A 22,118-nucleotide genomic window follows, 5' to 3' on the forward strand; every position below is an offset into this window, starting at 1 on the left:
ACACACACACACACACACACGCACGCACGCACACACACACGCACGCACGCACACACACACACACACACACAAAGCGCGAGACGACCCTACAGCGATGGAGAAACTGGTGACACCGGAGCCGCACTACATCCCGGGGTCAGTACCGAGCTGAGATCTGAGACACAACACAAAACTTTATACGGATTTGTTCTGAAATCTTTTGCCATTCAACTTTGGACCAAATCCGAAAGTAAAGCTTTCTTTCTTTTTTTTCAAAGGAAAATATGAACCTAAGTGAATAACACTGTACTTTCTCTCATTTATTCATTCAAGAATCTATTAGAACTGATTGATCAATTTTTGCATTTCATTCTATTTAACAAAAATGAAGTTTAAAACTTGTGCTTGGTCTCAAAGGTAATGTGATTGACTGTAACCAAGAGCAACAACAGTAAAGCAACAACATATCTAAACATTATTATTATTATTATTATTATTATTATTATTATTATTATTATTATTATTATTATTATTATTATTATTATTATTATTATTAATAATAATAATAATAATAATAATAATAATAATAATAATGTGATCATTTTTATTATTATTATTATTGTTGTTGTTATTATTTATATATATATTAATATTAATATTATTAGTGTTATAGGGGGCAGATCCTTTAAGATTTTTTTTTTATAGTTTTTGTGAACACACACACACACACACACACACACACACACACACAAAGCCAAAGACAAAGCCAACCTCTGTTGTGTGATATAGGCACCTAAAATCACGAGATTCTTGATTTAAAAAGAATGTTAAAGAATTTAAAATGCGCTTGTTGCATTAACATTTAAGAAAAAATTCCAGAGGGAAGAAGACCAAAGACTTGGTCTGGCAGTGTGATAGATAGATAATAATAAATAAAATAATACAAATCAAGGAAAATATTGGACAAGAAATTAATCATTCTTGTGCAATATTTTCCTTGATTTGTATTAATACTAATAAAATGACATCATTACTGTAATTAAATAGTGTCAGAATTTAGAGCATATTTTACACCAAAGTGCTGCCGAATTCTTAATTCTGATTGGTCAGAAGGTGTTGGTTCATTTTCTTTAACAGCAGCCCTGATGATAGTGTAGCTCCCATCACAGGGTTATATCATATTAATGTGCTTATTTTAATATGTTATCATTTCTAGAGTAACAGCTCATTCACAGAGATGCCACAGAAACGTGAAACATGTATAATCACTGATATGGTGGGTTTTCCTGTAAAGAGATGTCGATTTAACATTTATAGAAGGAGTCTGCAGTGTCAGTGCTTCATAACAGTCGGAGGTGGAGCTGTAACTACCTGACGTCTTCAGGACAGAGGAGTTTATGCTTCTCTGTAATAGGACAAGATGCAGATTTTTTTGAGAGAAAAAAAACAAGAGGAGGAAGAGGGAGAGATTGTTTATAGCTGCTTTATAGTAAGAGATAACAAGAAATAACACGTTTTGTGATCATATAAAAAAAAAGATGATTCTCTTTAATTAATAAATAAATTTTTTAATTTAAATTAATAATTTGGCAAATTGTGGTATAATTTGTAGGAAGATACTTGGGGCAAGCAACAACAACAACAACAACAACAACAACAACAATAATAATAATAATAATAATAATGATAATAATAATGATAATAATAATAAAAAAAAACCTCCCTCTAACCCATGGGTGCCAATACTTTTAATCAACGCCTATAGTTTTTTTAAATATCATTTTATTTTAACAAGACAAGTTCAGATCCCATCAGAAGAGAAATGTACTTCTTTTTCTTTTATTTTTGTACTTTATTTATTCTTCATTGCTATAATAACACAGTGAAGTGGTTATGATGCAGCTATGCAGGTTACTGTCCACAGCTGAAATATCACATGGGGAAGCCATACAGTCAGCTCACAGCTCATCTCCTGACCTCGCCGGAGATTTCACACTCCCCGAAACTGGTGCTGAGTTCAGGATTGTCATTGTCTGCAGAAAGGGACATGGGGGCGAGGGAGGAGATCTGGAGGAGGGGAACAAGACAGTGCAATACGCCTCAGAGAATGATACCAGGCTACACAGGTTCGAACTTTTACAGCTGTCCGTATCACTGGATTTTTCTTTTTAAGTTATAAGGTGTTATTAGAGATTATAGCCTGACTAAATTCTAATAATATTTACTGTAACAAGTTTCAAACTAGTTGAAACGTTCTAGATGAGAAAATTCATGGGTTATAACAGTTTTAAAAGTGTCAGCAAGTTTAAGTGGTTATTATGGGTTATAACATGCTATAACAATCACTTCACAATTAATGTTTCTAGCTTAATTTATTTATCATAGGTTATAACAGTTCTACAGGTTAGTATAGCAAGTGTTAATGCTTTGATATGTTATAACGTTATACATAACATGATATAACATGTTATAACAGTGAAAGTTTGTAAAATGGTGTTTCTATGTTAATTTATTAATCAATGTTTATAAAAGTTTTAAAAATGTGTTATAAGTTTTAATATATCACACCTTTAGGTCTTATCACTGGTCATTATAATATGCTATAACATGCTATAACAGTCAACTGACATTAAATTAAATTTCTAGGTTATAGCAAATATTGTTTGCTACATTTTTTAACATTTCATTATATGTAACATGCTATATCATGTTATAACAGTTATTGTTTGTAAAATTGTTTTAAGGTTATGAGATTTGTCATAGGTTATAACAGTTCAAAGAATTAATGATAGGCTATAATGTGTTATAACACAAAGTTTTCCAAATGATATTTATTGGTGAATGTGTTAATCATAGTCTATAACTGCTCGAAATGATACATTTAATAACATGTTACTCTGGGTTACAACATGTTATAACAGCTATCATGACCTATGACAGTTCTAAACATACCACACGAATGTTTTTACAGGTTTTTATTTTGCACTAAAACTAAACGCTGTGTTCTTCATGCCAAGGTTTCATCCCCAGAATTCAGAATTATTTCTCAAAGACGTACGCAGAGACGTGTCGAGAAGCAATTAGTGAATTTGATTCAGATCAGAAGGTGAGAATTCGGCCAGCTACAACTGACAAACTACCTGCGGTCGACCGAGCATTTCCAGACATCAAGGTAACACACACACACACACACACAAACAGTTTTATGTAACCCTTTTCACCCCTCATTCACCCTCGCCCCAGGATCCCAGTGTTGAGTCGTTGGTGTTTAATTATAAATGGAGCCGAGATCGAGTATCAGAGTCAGTCGGTGTAGTGTTCAGTCTTTAATCAGGACACTGTGAGACTCCAATTATAGATACACAAACACACTCTACAGTATATTGGCCAATTGTAGATACACACACACACACACACACACACACACACACACACACACACACACACACACACACACACTCTGGCACACACTCTGGCACAAACAGTTAGATAGACAATTATATTGACAATAAGATACACCTATACAATCCAATTCACAGATACGCTCAGATACACTCTTGAACACACACTCAGACACACTCTCAGATACACACGGACACACTCAGGTAAACATACATATACACACTCCGATACACAATCAGAAAAACTCTCAGACACACAGATACATACACAGATACACAATCAGACACAAACACAGACACACACGTGGACAGACACTCAGATAAACATACATATACACACTCAGATACACAATCAGACAAACTCTCAGACACACACAGATACATACGAAGATACACAATCAGACACACACTCAGACACACTCTCAGACACTCACATGGACACACACTCAGATAAACATACATATAAACAATCAGATACACAATCAGACAGTCTCAGACACACACTCAGACACACTTTCAGACACACACACAGACTCACACTCAGATAAACATACATAAACACACTTATGTACACAATCAGACACACTCTCAGACACACTCAGTTTTACAGCAACAACAGTGCTAATTGACCTCTGTTACCATACTAATGTTAATATCACCACCACTACTACTACTACTAACCCTTACGGTGTTGAGTTTTTAATGAATTGCAACAGAAGTTGAATCCTTCTTATGATTATATAAGGGTTAAATAGTGTTGTTCTCTTAGACCTGTCACACTTGTAGTACACAATTAAAACAGCAAAGTTCAGACAAATACATTTCAGCTAATCGACTTTAAACAAACTTCAGCCACGGAAACTGAACACTCCTTTGGTGGCCATCTCTAAAGAAGCGATTCCCTATAAATCCCTGGACTGCTGGAGACCCCTGGACTCTCCATATTCGATGGACGACAGCAACCCACATAAGTACTTCATTTCAGGTAAGACACACAAAGTTTTCTCAGGACATAATGACAATACAGTCACAGTTTACAGTTTTTATCTCTGTGCTTCTAATAGCTACTTATTTATTTTTCTTCTTCTTCTTCTTCTTCTTCTGTTTCCATACTTCTGTAAAGCTTCTTTGAGACAATGGGAAATTGTTAAAAGTGCTATACAAATAAATTGAATTTAAGTAGTTTAAGTTTTTGTTTCTTTTAATTATGATGATTGTGACTCACATTTAAATAAAACCCACCAATTCACTATCTCGAAAAATTAGAATACTTCATAAAACCAATAAAAAAAAAACATTTTTAGTGAATTGTTGGTCTACTGGAAAGTATGTTCATTTACTGTATAGGTACTCAATACTTGGTTGGGGCTCCTTTTGTATTACTGCCTCAATTCGGTGTGGCATGGAGGTGATCAGTTTGTGGCACTGCTGAGGTGGTTTGGAAGCCCAGGTTTCTTTGACAGTGGCCTTCAGGTCATCTGCATTTTTTGGTCTCTTGTTTCTCATTTTCCTCTATTTTCCTCATAGAATCTCTATGGGCTATTGTCAGGTCTGGTGAGTTTGCTGGCCAGTCAAACACACCACCACCACCATTGTCATTTAACCAACTTTTTGTGCTTTTGGCAGTGTGAGCAGGTGCCAAATAGTGCTGGAAAATGAAATCAGCATCTTTAAAAAGTTGGTCAGCAGAAGGAAGCATGAAGTGCTCTAAAATTTCATGGTAAACAGGTGCCGTGACTTTGGTTTTAAAAAAAACACAGTGGACCAACACCAGCATATGATATTGCACCCCAAATCATCACAGACTGTGGAAACTTAACACTGAACATCAAGCAACTAGGGCTATGAGCTTATCCACCCTTCTTCCAGACTCTAGGACCTTGGTTTCCAAATGAAATACAAAACTTGCTCTCAAGTGAAAAGAGGACTTTGGACCACTGGGCAACAGTCCAGTTCTTCTTAGAACTTCCACTTCTCCTTAGCCCAGCTAAGACGCCTCTGATGTTGTCTGTGGTTAAGGTGTGACTTAACAAGAGGAATAATTCAACCGTTGCCAAATTCCTTGACACGTCTGTTTGTGGTGGCTCTTGATGCCTTTACCCCAGCCTCAGTCCATTCCTTGTGAAGTTCAACCAAATTCTTGAATCGATTTTGCTTGAGAAGCTTCTCAAGGCTGCGATTCTCTCGGTTGGTTGTGCATGTTTTTCTTCCGCACTTTTCCCTTCCACTCAACTTTCTGTTAACATGCTTGGATACAGCACTCTGTGAACAGCCAGCTTCTTTGGCAATGAATGTTTCTGGCTTACCCTCTTTGTGAAGGGTGTCAATGATTGTCTTCTGGACAACTGTCAGACCAACAGTCTTCCCCATGCTTATGTAGCCTAGTGAACCAAATTGAGAGACCAATTTGATGGCTCAGGAAACCTTTGCAGGTGTTTTGAGTTGATTTGCTGATTGGGATTTCACCATATTCTAATTTTTTGAGATTGTGAATATTGGTGGCTTTTTGTCAAATATGAACCAAAGACTACTTCAGTTTGTTTGTACTGAATTTATATAATACACGAGTTGAATTACTGAAAAAAACAAACTTTTCCACGACATTCTAATTTATTGAGATGCACCTGTATATTTCCGTAAAGCTGCTTTCAGCAACATGTTATACAAGTAAAAGTGAACTGAATTCATTTGAAGTGTTAGTATAGTATATTAGCTGTCTCAACAACAACAAAAAAATCAACAAAAATGTATTGCATAAATATTAAAATCCTTTTAAAGCTATAATTTTAAAATTAAGAATTGATATATAAAATATAAACACAGAGTTTTTTCTAAATGGTATTTACTGAGCTATTGAGTAATAAGCGGTAACCTTTAACGACTTTACTTTGGTGTGTTTGCAGGGTTTGCTGGATACGTCCCCAGAGCCAGGTACCTGATGGGTTCCAGCTTTCCCATCACCACCAATAAGGCGCTTATCCAGTTTGGCAAGCAGATGAAGACGAGTCACAGTGCGCTCGGCCTGACAAGAGAGAGAGATGACAATCTGGTCTCAGCACCTATCATCTACCCCACACACCGTGGCCTGCTGCCCCGCTACACTGGACATGTACCAGGTACCAGCTGCTTTTTAGCATGATTATTCTTAGAATCTATCAGACATCAGGCAGGTTTAGTTTGAACCTTTCCAAAAAATCTAATGAAATACACGTGAATAATAAATCTCATGTTTTTACATTTTTAGATTTGATTTTCACACCTGAATAAAAATTTTTACACATTCTTTTTAAAATATTCATTATTTTCACCTGGATTTTACACCCAATTCATTTTTTACATGATTTTCACTTAATTCCTTTATTTTTACATATTTTTCATGATTTTTTAACATTATTTTTATTTACGTTATTTGATTTTTTTATCGACTTTTTTGTAAAATGTAATTTTTTTTTTCAGATTGATTTTTTTTTTGCATTCATTTATTTTCACGTTTACATTTTTCTGGAAAAAAAATTCGCAAATTAATAATTCTTTTTCATGACTTTACATATTCCCTTGATTTCACGTAATTACCTAAGATCTTGTGTGTAGTTTCAGGGCACAACATGACAATAAGCACTTCACATGTTTTTCAAATGTGACCAAAATAGATCACTGATGTCATCATGTGTTTAAAAAAAATAGATGTTAAACCTTTGTGATCTTTCTGTACTGAAGCTGCCTTTCTAGCGTACGGTCGGTTATATTCAGCTGATCTGACATGTCGCCATGCCAACAGGATACAAGTTTCGATACGGACAGACGTTCGGGCAGCTCACCAGCAACTCTCTGGATGTGAGCGGCACACGCAGGAAGATCGACACTGAGTGAGGGATGACTCATAGAGCTTTAGATGGACCCCAGCAGCTGGTCTGATCACCAGCACACAGGAAAAATATCACAAGAATCAAAAATATGATTAACATAAATGGAAAAATGCAGCATGGAGATCATTTATGGAGGTGTTTTTATTTTATTTATTTTTTGCACATGGAACTATTCCAACAGTTATGCTACGTTCACACAGCAGCTAGATATCCTAATAATGAGATCTGTAATTCCACGATAGTTCCTTCAGACAGCCTTGTAACTGGCTGTAATGTATAGGCTTGGGAATTTTTTATAAGAATAATGCAGATCATCTTAAATCTGCTTTATTGTCACAAAGATCTCATCAGGAAATGCTACAATCACTCGTTTAGTCAGAGCAAAGGCACTCAAACAAACCCTTATCATACACACACACGTTAGTATCAATGAGCACTTTATTAGGCACACTTACACATTAATGTGGTTATCTAATCAGCCAATCATAAATCATATAAACATATAACAGCAGCACATTGTGTACATTCATGCAGATACAGGTTTAGAGCTTCAGTTAGCGTTCACCTCAAACGTCAGGAAAAAGTCTGATCGCTGTGTCTTTTTTGATGCCAGTTGGGCTGGATGGAGTGTTTCAGAAAGCTTCTGGGATTTTCACAACAACAACAACAAAAAAACTATCAATTGAGCAGCAGTTCTGTGGGTAGATGTGCCATATTGATGAGGGAAAAATAAATGGTCAAAATAAATGAGAACCAACAGGAAGGATACAGTAACTCAGATAATCACTCTTTATAACTGTGGTGAGTAGAAAAGCATCTCAGAAACAAACAGACCAAGCGTTAAACTTGAGGTGAATGAGCTACAACAGCAGTAGATCACATTCAGGTTCACCCCTGGGGCAGCAGTGGGGACTCGTAGGGACTCGTGCCTGCTTGAGTTTATACAATGCTCTGCTGTAACATGATTGGCTCATTAAATAATCACATAAATCAGCATATTCCTTATAAAGTGTTTAGTATTAGTATAGTATTTAGCACAATGTGTTTCATGATTTTTAGTTCATTTGAATGTCTAAGAATAATGATTCAATGGATATTGTATTAACAAGTCATTACTATTTAAACATTTTCAGGAAAAAAAACAAATGGCAAAGTCATATGGAAATGAAAAAAATTAAACGCTTGGATGTGTGCTGTTTTAATATCCTCGCTGTCGGGCGGAAACCTCGTATGTCCAAATTTTGTCAATTTCATATTTTTTCACATATCGATGCTATTGGTCAGTCCCCATGTGGGTCTGTTATTTTTACAAGTTATTAACCAATTGGAAATAGCTTGAGCGCAAATCTCTTAACTCCATTGGACACTTCAACTGTCCACCTCTTCACTCAGCGGGAGAGCTTCGAGGCATATCGGCAAGATTAAGAGTTGCAACGAATCAACACATCTTCTGAGGTAAATGTCTTCAAAACACTGGGCTCAAAGAAAAAAAAATCTTGACCCCCGCTAGTTCTGGTGCTCGTCTGAGGACAGGAATTTAGCGCAAGACAATCCACTGCAACGCGGACTAAACCCTGTGCATTGCAGATAAGATACGCCGTTTTTTTTTAATTTCCTGTAAAATAATGGTTTTGGAGATACGAGGATTCCGTCCAACAGCGACGATATACAAGATACTAGAGCTACCACTATAAAAGTTTTATTTTCCAAAAACAGCGGTGTTGTTTTTCCCCTCATACCTCAGACATTTGTCGACAATTACCCTTTCTAATCGATTAATGAATGACATGTAAGACGTTTTCACCCGTGACACGTTTAGTTTCATTACAGGCTGGTTATAGCAACTCTAAACAGTCTCCACCAGACTCAGACAGAGAGATCTGTCATTCCGTATGACAGTTTAATACACTGAAAGAACAACGAGAAGTGTAACCCAGCCCTTCCCTACTGGGTCAGGCTCGGAAGTCAGAGGTCACACTTCTGCACAGAGCAACATCTTTCAAAAAAGTACAGATTTGTCTTCAAATACTGAACCTGCAATATTGATAGCTGTACATTTCACTCTGTATGTATGATAGAAAAAAGATAGCTGGAAACTAAATATGGGTTAAATGCATTTATCTATAGAGTTATCTAATATAGATATATACAGCATACAGTAGTTTGTATAATTGTCATGCTGGGGAACGCTGGGTCCACTTGTACAACCCTAACAACTAGCTGCTATCACATAGCAATACCTTAGCAACAATAGCAACAGTTTATGCTGTGTACAGCTAGAAATTTTGACCTCAGACCAAATAAATGCCTCCTTGACTAGATATGCCTACTTGGAAACTTTTTTAGCCCTGAGTTCAACCAGTGACATCAATCCAAAGGTGCCCATGTTTTTTCCCTGCACTAGTCGGACAGTTCTGATGTCCACTTCTGAGTTAAGTCAAACACAGTATTCTCAATGCCTTCCAGCGATCACCAGGAATACCACAACAAGACCCAATCCATCACTTAGAATTCCAGCGCAACCAGAAAGCAACTCCATATCATCCCACAAGAACCACCCTAGCAACCACCTACAGTGCCAAAACCCTAGAAAGCCAACCAAAAAAAACCTTTCAACAACCTACCAACAACTTAGCAACAGGAAAATTGATGAAACCTCGACCATAACTGGGGAACTTTAAGGTCATTGAATGCAGGTTCCGAAATTCTGAATCTGCTGCCAAGAATTGTGAAGTCAGATGATTATCTACACAGAGTTAGAGATTAATTTACAAAGATACAGAAATGTTTAGCACTGCCCAGTGATTAAATATGAGTTTAGAGTAAAGATGTTTTCTGATCTGTTCTCAGTACACATTGGCACTACACATGGACCGTACTTAACTGTTAGAATAGGTATTGTCAAAATATTTAAAAGAAGAAGTACGTACTTGAATCTACATTTAAACATAGGGGAGACCAGGGACAGTTGTAACAGTTTTTAGCAATACATCAAAAACCATTTTTACTGCAATAACCAATTTGTTATATTATAAACTTCAATCTGTCAACTGCTGAAACAATGTATTTAAGTGGTTTTATGAAATATGTACAGGTTGCAAAATTGATTTTAATACAGTCTCTCCACTGTTACAACCATCCCAGTGTACAGGGACGGTTGTAACGCATGTCATCTCATGTGAGCTAGCTTGGCTGCTAGTTTGACACTTGTTAGCCATTTATATTTTTAGCTTACAAAATAGTGATTCAAATAATACTTGTTTGAATTCATAGACATTTGATCCTATAACAGCATCCAAAAAAGTACAGAAAAGTGATTGCAGGAAAAATAAGGAAAGGTACAGGAAAGAAAAGTAATTATTTTTTTTACCTCAAAAACAATCTTTTGTAGATAACTCCGTCAGGAAGATTCAAAAGTGGCTCTCTTTATGGCAAAAATGGAGGGAAACTAACTGAGCATGTGCACAGTGAGTGTCATCACTATAGGTTGTTTCTGTTTGGAGGAATTCAAGGTGTTACAACCGTCCCCTGTTACAACTGACCCTGGTCTCCCCTACTCCTATATGACTATCTAATTCATTAATAAATATTATGCTAACTCAAACAAACCTGGAATTTAGATGATCAGTTAGCTAATGTTTAATAACCAGTTTTTGGGATGACGACATCAACAACAACAACAACAACAAAAAAAGCTAAACAATTAGCTAATTTATAAAACATTGTAAACAAGTAAACAAAACAATTTACAAAATAGCTAATCTAACAAAATATATGAAACTTAACTAGCTAAATCATTTAACAAAATAATGAACAAATTTAGCTAGGTAAGAGGCCAAAAGTGTCAATTTAATGTTAACTTGCTTGAACATCTCATACGGATGGAAAAGATTAAAGGTGTTAAAGATATTTCAAATTTACTCTGAGGAGATTAAGATTTACATAATTTACAAAACGTAAAAAACAAAACAAAACAAAAAAAAACAACAACAGGCAACTCCCATCGCATGTGAAGGTGTGAACTGTACAAATCAAGTTCACTGAAGTTGAAATAATAATAAAAACAAATACATACTGTAAAAGCAGTAAAAGAAATCTTCACTTTCAAAAATGTTTTAAAAAATTCCAAAAATTATTTTAATTTCTGAACACTACTTATAATAACAACATACAAATTACTCTGGAATTTTCCACCCCTTTAATATTTACCTTTAATCTCTAATCTATAATATATTTTTGTAAGTTCATGAACTCTACATTGTTTAAATCTATAAATAATGATGATGTTTAAAAGTGGTAATTGTTTTTATATGTTAAATATGCACTAGCGGTGCAGTGACCTTTACTACCCACTTAAATAGGTTTAAAAACAAATCTGCTTTGGAATATTTCCATAAGATTTGTCCAAAGTTGTGGAAATATTGAGTATTAACTGGCAGAGAATGATGCATAAATACATGGCTATATAGAATATGTTTCAATACTGATGGCAGATTCTGCATTTTTTTTTTTTTTTTTTTTTTTGTGGAAAACCAAAGATCAGTAAAATACCACTTTAGGTTAATTGTGCTTCTAGGAGTTTGTGCTTCTTTTCACACTTCTTCATGTCCGTGTAGATTTAATGAGAATCATCACTGGGTTGAATTTGTGTCATTGGGAATGAGGTTCTGCTCGTGCTCCACAAGGATTGTGCCAGCTGGTCCATCTTCAATGCTCCAAGCTGGAGCCAATGTGAAGGTGATCTGCAGAAAAAGAATCTGCAAGCTCAACTATGCACAACTCATGAGTTTTAATTTAAAATTCTGTCTTGGTACTGACCTTATTCTCTGGGTTTGCTTGATGCTTCGTTCTGCCTTCTCTACTGCCACGGGACCGCCGATTCCAGAACCAAATAATCGGGCCCAGCGTAGCTCCTTTGATGGTTTTACCTGATCCGTCATCAGTGAGAACTCTTCTTTTCTTCTGACATCATTTTCCACCGATGTCTCATCATGCTGTCCAAGAGGAACAAAGAAATCTTCTTCTATCACACGTTCAGTGAAGGGTGTATGGCTCAGCCACCATCCAGGATGCTTCTTTTTTGAACAAACAGATGATTTCTGCTCAGCTTCTCGAGTGGACGGTATAGAAACTGTAACAGCACAGTTATGGATTTCCATCTGGTATGGAACACGTGGTTCTCTTTTCTCCTCCAATTTAGATCTTTCCGGGTGTCCATCACTGTTTTGCCTGTTAGGCATCTTTAGAAATGAGCAGCCAGACACATCAAGAAAGCTTGACTGTTGGATGGATGGCTGATTTTGCTCCTGTCGCCTTTGGAGCCTTGGCTCAGAGAGCAAATGGAGGTCAAAGGGCAACTCAGAGAGTGGCTGGATCAGGAGGAGGAGCTCCTGAAAGACAGATTTACACACCGGATCCTGGGACAAGGCCAGGAAAGACCAGGGGTGGTAGTACTCTGCAATCACATCTGTGAGAGAAAATGATAAAGAATATTTGGATCAAATCATTTTAAAGGAGCAGTCTGTAAAGTGTACAGATGTTTCAAAACAAATAGTTCCATCATTTAAATATACTTTAGACAAACTGTAATTTGCAATATTGACATGTAACACATTTGTCTAGTTATTTTATAATGATCATTTGTTTGACAAATTTACAGCCCTGAAATTAGCCCCGTGCACAGCTTTAGTGTGTAGTTTTAACTAATCCATGAGACTTATTTGTGTGTAACAGGAAAGCTCATCTGTGTTTGAATTGCAAATTACAGCTCAATTAAGGAAAAACAAACAAGAATTGATAAAAAAAAAAAGAAAAAAAGAAAAAAGATGGTTGGTTTTCAAAGTATGTTGTTTACAGCATTTGCCAGACACCCTTATCCAGAGCAAAAGACATTTTATCTCATTTTACATGAAGGCCCTTAATGAGAGTTAAGGGCCTTGCTCAGGGGCCCAGCAGAGGCCGCTTGGTGAACCTGGGAATCGATTCCTGAGTAGTGGTCCAACACATTAACCACTAGGCTGCCACAGGTGTGGAATATCAAGATACTGATTAGACATCAATAAAAGGCCACTCTAAAATATGCAGTTTTACTGTATTGGTGGTGGTGGTGGTGGGGGGTGTCCCAAAAACCAGTCAGTATCTAGTGTGACCAACATTTTCCTCATGCATCTCCTTCGCATAGAGATAATCAGGTTGTTGACTGTGGCCTGTGGAATGTTGGTCCACTTCTCTTCAATGGCTGTGCGAGGTTGCTGGATATTGGCAGGAACTGAAACACGATGTCATAAATGCCAATCCAGAGCATCCCAAACATGCTCAACGGGTGACGTGTCTGGTGAGTATGCTGGCCATGGAAGAACTGGGATGTTTTCAGCTTCCAGGAATTAGGTACGGAGCCGTGCATTATCATGCTGCAACATGAGGTGATGATCGTGGAAGAATGACACAACAATGGGATCTCTGTGCATTCAAAATGCCATCAATAAAATGCACCTGTGTTCGTTGTCCATAACATATGCCTGCCCATACCATAACCCCACTGCCACAATGGGCCACTCGATCCACAACGACGACATCAGCAACCTGCTCACCTACATGTCTGCCATATGCTCTGTACAGTGAAAACCGGGATTCATCCAAGTGCCAGATGCCATCAAATGTGAGCATTTGCCCACTCAAGTCAGCGACAACGACGAACTACAGTCAGGTCGAGACCCCGATGAGGACGACGAGCATGCAGATGAGCTTCCCTGAGATGGTTTCTGACAGTTTGTGCAGAATTTCTTTGGTTATGCAAACCGATTGTTGCAGCAGTTGTCCGTGTGGCTGGTCTCAGACGATCTTGGAGGGTGAAGATGCTGGATGTGGAGGTCCTGGGTTGGTGTGGTTACACGTGGTCTGCGGTTGTGAGGCCGGTTGGCTGTACTGCCAAATTCTCTGAAACGCCTTTGGAGACGGCTTATAGTAGATAAAACATTCAATTGACGGGCAACAGCTCTGGTGGATATACCTGCAGTCAGCATGCCAATTGCACACTCCCTTAAAACGTGCGACATCTGTGGCATTGTGCTGTGTGATAAAAATCATGTGCAAACCTGTGCAATAATCATGCTGTCTAATCGGCATCTTTATATGCCACACCGGTGAGGTGGATGGATTATCTCAGCAAAGGAGAAGTGCTCACTAACACAGATTTAGACATATTTGTGAACAATATTTGAGAGAAATAGGCCTTTTGTGTAAACAGAAAACGTCTTAGATCTTTGAGTTGAGCTCATGAAAAATGTGTTGTGTTTATAATTTTGTTCAGTGTACATAGCTAGATAATCTAAAATCCCATCATTGGTTCATCCAGCGCTTTTTCAAGTTACAAACAAAGCACTAAGCGCTTACCTACACAGGTGTACAAGTGCCAGAACCATGACTCCAAAGCAGACAAGCTGTAAAACAATATGATTATTACTACAGAGCAATTTGTTTTATTTGTACTAAAAGTTAAATGCATGTTCTGTAGTAAGACTCACTTCAGAAGACCTAAAAAGAAGGCATTAAGCCTCAAACTGTGGTTGGTCAACATTGAGCACTTCTTTACAACTGAGACCAGGCTGTGCAGCATGCGTGTGGATGGGCCTGGAAAAAAAAATAAAAGAGTTTGTAAACTCAAGCACATGCGGTGCTTGGCCCCCTGCATCGCTAATCAGAGACATTTTTCAGAGTCTTTTATATTTTGATTTCTGCCATCCATTTGAAGGTTTATTTACTTAATAAAACAAAACAAAACAAAATTACCGATGTATTCGAAGAAACACATTTAATATTTAAGTGGAAGGTGCTTTGTGTAAAAATAAGAACTTAGAAGACATTTCAATTTGACTAGCAGTCACAAACCTGGCTGCGTGGATGCCTCCACCACGGTCCACGGCTTATTACTACGTTGTCCGACAATCAAATCCAGCTTAAAGGGTCTCAGTCCATCCTCGAGAATGTTCCGGAAAGCAGGGCAAAGCTGATCTAGGACCAGTTGACTGATTCGGGGGCACAGCGAGCTGTTTCCCAGTCTAAACTGTGATCAGATTACAACACAGTCCATTATACGAAATGACATAGAACTGTTATCATTAACACATTTAATTAACTGCTAGACTGGAACGGCACCTCGGATCAAGATAAAGCGGCGCTAATTGGATCTCAGTGGGATACGTGTGGTATTGTTTGAAGTTAAATTCATAGGTGAGGTTTTGCTTTTGAAAATAAATGAAAAAAAGACTTTGCTGAGTTATATCACTGTTCTCCAGATATTACCTTGTCGTTAGGGTCTGTGCAGGAGCTAAAGTGTGCTGTGATCAATTCCACTGCTACGCTCAGAGATTTCAGCAGGTCTAAAGGAAGCAAAGCAGAGAGCGAGACAGAGAGAGATCTTTAACATGTGCTCTTTAAATTTTAAATCCACTTCCTTACAAATACAGCAGATTTATTAACAGAATAACATTCATTCATTCATTCATTCATTTTCTACCACTTATCCGAACTTCTCGGGTCACGGGGAGCCTGTGCCTATCTCAGGCGTCATCGGGCATCGAGGCAGGATACACCCTGGACGGAGTGCAACCCATCACAGGGCACACACACACTCTCATTCACTCACACACTCCGAGGTGGAGGCGGGAATCAAACCCCCAACCCTGGAGGTGTGAGGCGAACGTACTAACCACTAAGTCTTATAATACTTTAAAATATGTTGTTTTATAATACATACAATAAAGTTTTTTATATACAGTATATATATATATAATATATACAGTATAAATTTGTTTAATAGAGCAATAGAGTCATTTTCAGCTTGTTTTTTATTAGGGCAAATCTGAGCATCGTAATATTTGCCTATGTCAGTCGTTAAAACACAAAATAGTATAAGCCATAATTAGGAAATGAGGAAGAACCGGCGAGAGGCCAAAACAAGCACATACAAAAAAAAAAAAAAACAGGAACAGGAAATAAGGCTCAGAATTAACAGACTTATAACAACTTAAAACTGAAAAGAAGATCTGGAAAAACAAAAGAAGAATCAGCAGAGTTTTATATAGACAAACTAATTACTTGAATTAAGACAGAAAAGGTGAACACAACCTGATAATAAACCGATGACAGGACACAGGCGGAGGCAGGAGAGAATGTAAACAAAGGCCGCATGTAGTGAACTAAAAAGCAAGCAGTGCTGAGCTAGGAACCAGAACTAGCACTGATTGGGAATTAGTGACTATAATGTATGTTGACTATAATGTATCTTATAGTATTAATCTTAAAAATATCATATAATTGATCTAAAGAGGCTGAAAGACAACTTCAAGGAAGCTGAATGGCATTGGTAAGAATACCAAAAAAAAAAAAAAAGAGTATTAGTGTGCACACACACACACACAAACACAAACACACACTTACACACAAACACACAGTTCATTAGTCAGTCCAAGCAAGTGTGAGTTAAAAAGTAGGTCACAAGCACCAACAGGGAAGCAGAGACCAGAGCCTGCAGCGAAATTTGAGTCTGTCTCTCTGTCAGACAAGAAATACTGCATCAATACGCCACATCAGGATAATACAGACGATAGATAGATAGATAGATAGATAGATAGATAGATAGATAGATAGATAGATAGATAGATAGATAGATAGATAGATAGATAGATAGATAGATAGATAGATAGATAGATAGATAGTATGCAGCAACCTTATAACGATTACAGTTTTTGTTTATTAATTACTGACACCAAACCTCTAGAGCACTTGGATTTGTCCTGACCTCTGGGGACTGTCAGTGTAGAGGGGTATTAAATGTTTGCACCCCCTGTGCCTTCTGTTCACTGTTTCTGAGGTTCATTCTGGATTGAGCTCGTTTTTGGACCAGGGTAACGCAGTTACAGAAGATGAATGAATGCATGATAAAGCTACTGCTGCGGCAATTGAAAACCTCAAACATGAAACATTTGAGTTTTGTATAAACTTAATAATAAAAACGGGATGTTCTAAAGATCAAATGCTTTGTTCTGAAAAACAATAAAATCCTAATATGAGAGATGATACCCATCAGGGTTAAAATGTTTCCTCATCTCACCTTTCCTCTGCAGCAGATCAATAGGAAGAAATTTAGTGGAGGGATCTGGTGATGAGCAGAACTCTTCAGGTGGTCTATCAGCTAGAGAGGATGAGTCACCATGCTGATGCTGTTCTTTCTCCAGGAAGCCTGTACATACATTGCAGGAGAACTGAAATATACAAAAACATATTTATTGTGTCTTTTAAAAATTGTAAATTAAATCTTACAGTATGGCTTTTTTGGTCCAAAGACAAAGGCAGTAGTGTTGAGATCCCGAGTCGTGTGGGCTTGAAGAACAGCATCTGAGCTGCTTTGCCCAGCACCAGGAATAATAAAGGATGTGACCGAGGTCAGGGAAGTCACTGAGGTAATAGCTGGAGATGAACTATAATAAGGATAAACAAGCTCATCTTGTGGTCTTGTTTCTGGTGCTATAGACTTTTGAGATGTCCGATGAGAACCAAATTGCTCAGCATGGAAGCTCTGTACATGTTTATTGGAAAAGGTTTGGAGAAGGTTCTTTTCTTGGCCAGTCTCACTTGGATTAAGGCTCGGATAGGTTTGATCTAAGCAGGTATGATTTGCTTCTGGGCTCTTATCAGGTAGACTGGGTTCTTCAGTAGCTCTTATTCTGTATTTATGGTCTGGGTCAGACTGGAAGGACAATGAGATGGGTGGAGCCCAACGAGGGCAAATGTAAGGTTCAGCCGGGGTTGGGGTACAAGTCGAGCAGGTATCCGTGCATGAGGCTGCTTCCAGATGAACGAAAGAATAGTTGTCCAAAGGTGAGCTTGCTAAATGGCTGGGCAGGTCAGAGCTTTTGGATGAACCATGTTTGTTGCTCATGTAATGGTCTATCAGGGAGCCCAGGACGTTGCTAGTTTGCTTTCCTGATTGTGGTTGAAGTACAAAGGGCTGGATGGGTAAAGAGGTAGGTCTCTGTGGCTTATTGTACTGCGCAACTTCTAGGCATGATTCAGGAACTCCTGTGTAGTAAAAGACACAAGAAAGGTAGATTATTTTCACTACTAACATTGCTGAAAATGAGTGAAAGATACTAGTCTTTATTAGTCCTTGTTTAATGAAAGCCCACCCTACGGTTTAGGGGAAATATTTCCTCAATCAATATACACCCAAAAACAACATCTTCAGGAAATGCTTTATCATGGTTGGTATAATGGGGGATTTAGAGTCTATCTTGGGTAAAAGGTGATACTGCACCCTTGGATGGGATGCCTGTACATCACATAGAACACTTGGTTCACACCAAGGACAATTTACAGTTACCAATCCACCTCCTGGCATTTGAAGGGATCCCACTTGGACGCAAGTAGAACGAGAAACCATACAGAAACTCCATACAGACAGTAACCGAAGTACAGTATCATTCCCTGGAGCTGTGAGGTGGAAATGCAACCTGCTTCACCACCTTTCTGCCCTAACAGAAAATGAAGTACTTAAATAACACTGTTGACTTGCTTACCCAATGATGGAATGTTTCCAGCAGTTTCAGAGCCCCCAGTTATTTCAGATTCCCTCTCAGCTGTGCTTGTAATTAAGGTTTCATTTTGTCCCGAAGGAGCTTTCCTTTGAACAGGTGAAATGTTCTGGGAGAAAATGGAGCAAGGAGGATCTTCCTTGCTGTTTTTCACCACTGAAGGACTTCTTAAACTCTTTTTGAACCGCGCAAGTTCTGCAAATGAGGTTTTATGCTGCCTCAAAACATGTGCAGATGAGGATACACTTATCTGGCTTGGGCAGCTCAGCACCCGGCGCAGATTTTCCTCGTTTGGTAAAGAATGACATGGTTGCTTATTCCAGCTCTGAGGTATTTGTGTAGCGCTAGTGTGTTCACAAATACTGGCTTCTTGATCTTTGTGTTTGTCATTCTGCGTCTTGCAGTGAGTCTTTCTGTTGTTTCTTCCCTTCAAAATCCTCCTCGTACTTTTGCTCGTATTCCCGTCTGTGTACTCATCAGCCTAGGAAAGAAGAATATATATACGAACCAGGGCAAATCATACAAAACTAAATAAAAACAAAAACAAGATCTACTGTAATATTATGACTACGGTACCTGGACATCCGTTTGGTTGACTTCAACTGCCTCCCCATCTTCTGTCTCTGGTTTTGTGAAGAGAAAGTATTCTGTGGGTATCGTCAAGCTACCATGGCTGTGAGCTTCTGAGCAACTTGTCAAAGAGGACCATGCCGGACTAGCAGCAGACTGAGACGAGAGGTCGCAGGTCACCAGCTTGTAATAATTGTTGGTGTACGTGGTCGGCTGGCCTTGACATGGAGTCAGATCAGATGTTTCCTGAGATGACAAACCGTTACAGTCAGTCTGGTAGATGTTACAATTTGGATCAACTTTACAAGGAGACCAGCACTGAATCAGCTTGAATTCATCATCCTGATGATCGGACTCCAATACTCGGGACTGCCTTGCAGGACTGTCCAGGTCATATGGTGTAGCAGGGACTGCATTATTAGTCTTATTATAAATGGCACTGAAATTTACTAACACCCCATCAGAGCTGTTGCAAGAAGAATCACTGATATAATTGGTCTGGTTTGGATTCAGTGACTCACTATCTGAGAAGGCATTTTTTATGTAAGGGACATATCCATCACAATTGTTTTCATCAGCCCAGTCTTGTTCCTCACAGTCCATCAAAATTGGGGTGTCTTCATTGTTCCTGTGAAGTTGCAGCCCCGAGTCTTGAAGTATTTGTTCGTCATTTCTGTCTCTCACAAAACCCTCCAAATTTTTTAGATTATAATTGCATGCAGTGGGATACCTCAGGGTGTTTTCCTTGGTCCCATTTGAATTTTCATACTGGCAAAATGGATGCTCTTTCCAGTCATTATGCAGGATGTTTGTATATGCATCCCAATTCTTCTCAGCCTCATTAACTTCTAATTCAAAAACAAACAGGTTACGACTATACAAAGTTGTAGGGTTGTATCCTCTTATGTTTCCAGAACCTGGATCTGAGATTCCTGCCCTTTTGTTGGCTTTGGACATGCTAGTGCGACCCTGGATGTCATCGTTCAGTGCTTCATTTGGGAGGTTTTCTCTTTCAGGAAGTGAGATAGTATGAGTCAGACTCAAAGTGCAGGGTCGTCTCGGTCTCAGTTCTGGAGTATGAATGTGACAACCTACAGACTGACCATGAACCAGAGGGATGTGTTGGACAATCATGGTTTCTCCAGACAGGTTATCAGAAGTAGCCATTTTTCAAAAGAGCAGTCAGGAGTCAGTAACAAGAGAGCAGATAGCGAAGGCTGTACTTCCTGTATTTTACATCATGCTGCATCTCCAGAAATACCTAATAAACAGGAAGGATATTTGATATTATAGGAAGTTGGACATAATTATATCACCGGCAAAATGTTAGGCTCACATCACAGAAAAATTAGCGATTGCATTAAAACTCACCTAGCCATTAAGCTCCATCTGCAAAGTGAGAGTCAACAACCCACGGAGTCTCGGACTCTGAAGTGAACGTCAATCATTTCTCCATCACTCACACATCCAACCGCATAAAACACTGATATCATATTGAAATGTTCACTTACCAGAAGAAAGGCATAAAAACCCTGAAAAAGTGATAGCAGGATTAGTTTACATCAGACTTCCTTTGGTTGCTTACTCCCCACACTTACTGTTTCTTTCTCTCAGGCTTCTTTCTCTCTACCCTCTCCCCCTCTCTCTCTTTCTCTCTCCGTCTCTCAGCACAGCGGTTCTGCGCCCTACACAATCCTATGGCAACAGCATCGGCGATGTCTCTGAGCACGCTTGCTGATTTGCTGAGGCTTGTGTGGAAGGCAGAACTCCGTCTGCTTTCGGAGTGGGGGAATGAAATGCTGACTCACACAGCCATGATGCTGGGACACGGGACAAGAAACACTGATAGCTCTGTTTTGCTAACACACTTACACTGGCAGTTAAAAGTGGAAGCACACAAATTACCATTTTGGGCTTAGAGTAAAAAAAAAAATATATATATATATTTTGACAAAAAAGGATTTATTTTCCATGGTGTTAGAGTCAGAAAATCGGACAGGATTCATTTTTGAGAAATGCGTAGTGGGTTAAAGCATGGTAGTAATTTGGTAATAACCTTAATAACATAAGCGGTGCTGTTAATTATCTGTAGTATTGTCTGATTAACAAAAAAAAAAAAGTTTGCACATTAAAAACTAATTTAGATGGAACTAAATTAAACACTTCAATAAAACTTTTCTGAGCAAGATAATATCTCAAAAAAAATTTACCCTGAATATTTATCGAATACTTCTTATTACAAGATCACTTAAAATAACAAATTAGTGATCAAATGACTTAGACTATTTATCCTGTTTGTTTTTTTTTTTTGCTCAATTCCATATAGACATTTTCTTATTCTAATATTTAATGATTTCAATTCTTCAAATATGAAAATTCCTTAAATTTACTAAGTAATATCTAGAAAACATTTCAATGATTTACAAAATTATTCTGTGGGTAAAAATTTGCAGGAAAAAAAAATGTTATTGTGCCATTTGAATAGATTGTGCTCATAAATAGAGGGTTTCTTTTCTTTCTTTCTTTCTTTCTTTCTCTTTCTTTCCTTCTTTGACATTCTGTCTGTCTCTCTGGAAAAAAAAGCAACATACACAGTTCTTCACATCCAGGGTCCATTAGGGTCACATTCCACACACACACACACACACACACACACACACACACACACACACACACACACACACACACACACACACACACACACACACACA

The 22,118-nt window shown here is 38.0% G+C and overlaps 2 protein-coding genes across 2 annotated transcripts; one reads left to right on the forward strand and one right to left on the reverse strand.

The window, feature by feature from the left end:
• Nucleotides 1–36: 36 nt before the first annotated feature.
• On the forward strand, nucleotides 37–7,367 carry fam166b (family with sequence similarity 166 member B). The gene is made up of 6 exons (XM_027132640.2): nucleotides 37–135; nucleotides 1,882–2,105; nucleotides 2,997–3,151; nucleotides 4,233–4,365; nucleotides 6,284–6,496; nucleotides 7,159–7,367. Exons 1-6 carry the CDS (start codon nucleotides 95–97, stop codon nucleotides 7,248–7,250), a joined length of 858 nt encoding a protein of 285 aa, XP_026988441.2. The 5' UTR covers nucleotides 37–94; the 3' UTR covers nucleotides 7,251–7,367.
• A 2,853-nt stretch (nucleotides 7,368–10,220) lies between these two features.
• On the reverse strand, nucleotides 10,221–22,063 carry LOC113633964 (AP-4 complex accessory subunit RUSC2). The gene is made up of 12 exons (XM_027132639.2): nucleotides 20,919–22,063; nucleotides 20,779–20,835; nucleotides 19,414–20,668; nucleotides 18,823–19,318; nucleotides 17,567–18,325; nucleotides 17,358–17,486; nucleotides 15,548–15,624; nucleotides 15,134–15,308; nucleotides 14,770–14,875; nucleotides 14,639–14,685; nucleotides 12,065–12,713; nucleotides 10,221–11,988 (listed from the first exon to the last, which is right to left on the reverse strand). The coding sequence occupies exons 3-12, from the start codon at nucleotides 20,572–20,574 to the stop codon at nucleotides 11,865–11,867; spliced, it is 3,723 nt and encodes a 1,240-aa protein (XP_026988440.2). The 5' UTR covers nucleotides 20,575–20,668; nucleotides 20,779–20,835; nucleotides 20,919–22,063; the 3' UTR covers nucleotides 10,221–11,864.
• Between the last annotated feature and the right edge of the window lie 55 nt (nucleotides 22,064–22,118).

This window comes from Tachysurus fulvidraco, chromosome 20 (genome assembly GCF_022655615.1).
Source record: "Tachysurus fulvidraco isolate hzauxx_2018 chromosome 20, HZAU_PFXX_2.0, whole genome shotgun sequence".
Classification (NCBI taxonomy): domain Eukaryota; kingdom Metazoa; phylum Chordata; class Actinopteri; order Siluriformes; family Bagridae; genus Tachysurus; species Tachysurus fulvidraco.

What these genes read in the sequence shown, in the direction of transcription:
- fam166b (XM_027132640.2), top strand. Translation starts at nt 95, where the DNA reads ATGGAGAAACTGGTGACACCGGAGCCGCACTACATCCCGGG. An exon ending in GAGCCGCACTACATCCCGGG is followed by an intron (nt 136 to 1,881) that starts GTCAGTACCGAG and finishes GTTATGATGCAG; the next exon opens with CTATGCAGGTTACTGTCCAC. An exon ending in ACATAAGTACTTCATTTCAG is followed by an intron (nt 4,366 to 6,283) that starts GTAAGACACACA and finishes GTGTGTTTGCAG; the next exon opens with GGTTTGCTGGATACGTCCCC.
- LOC113633964 (XM_027132639.2), bottom strand. Translation starts at nt 20,574, where the DNA reads ATGGCTACTTCTGATAACCTGTCTGGAGAAACCATGATTGTCCAACAC. An exon ending in TGGAAACATTCCATCATTGG is followed by an intron (nt 18,326 to 18,822) that starts GTAAGCAAGTCA and finishes TTTACTACACAG; the next exon opens with GAGTTCCTGAATCATGCCTA. An exon ending in GCACAGACCCTAACGACAAG is followed by an intron (nt 15,309 to 15,547) that starts GTAATATCTGGA and finishes ATCTGATCACAG; the next exon opens with TTTAGACTGGGAAACAGCTC.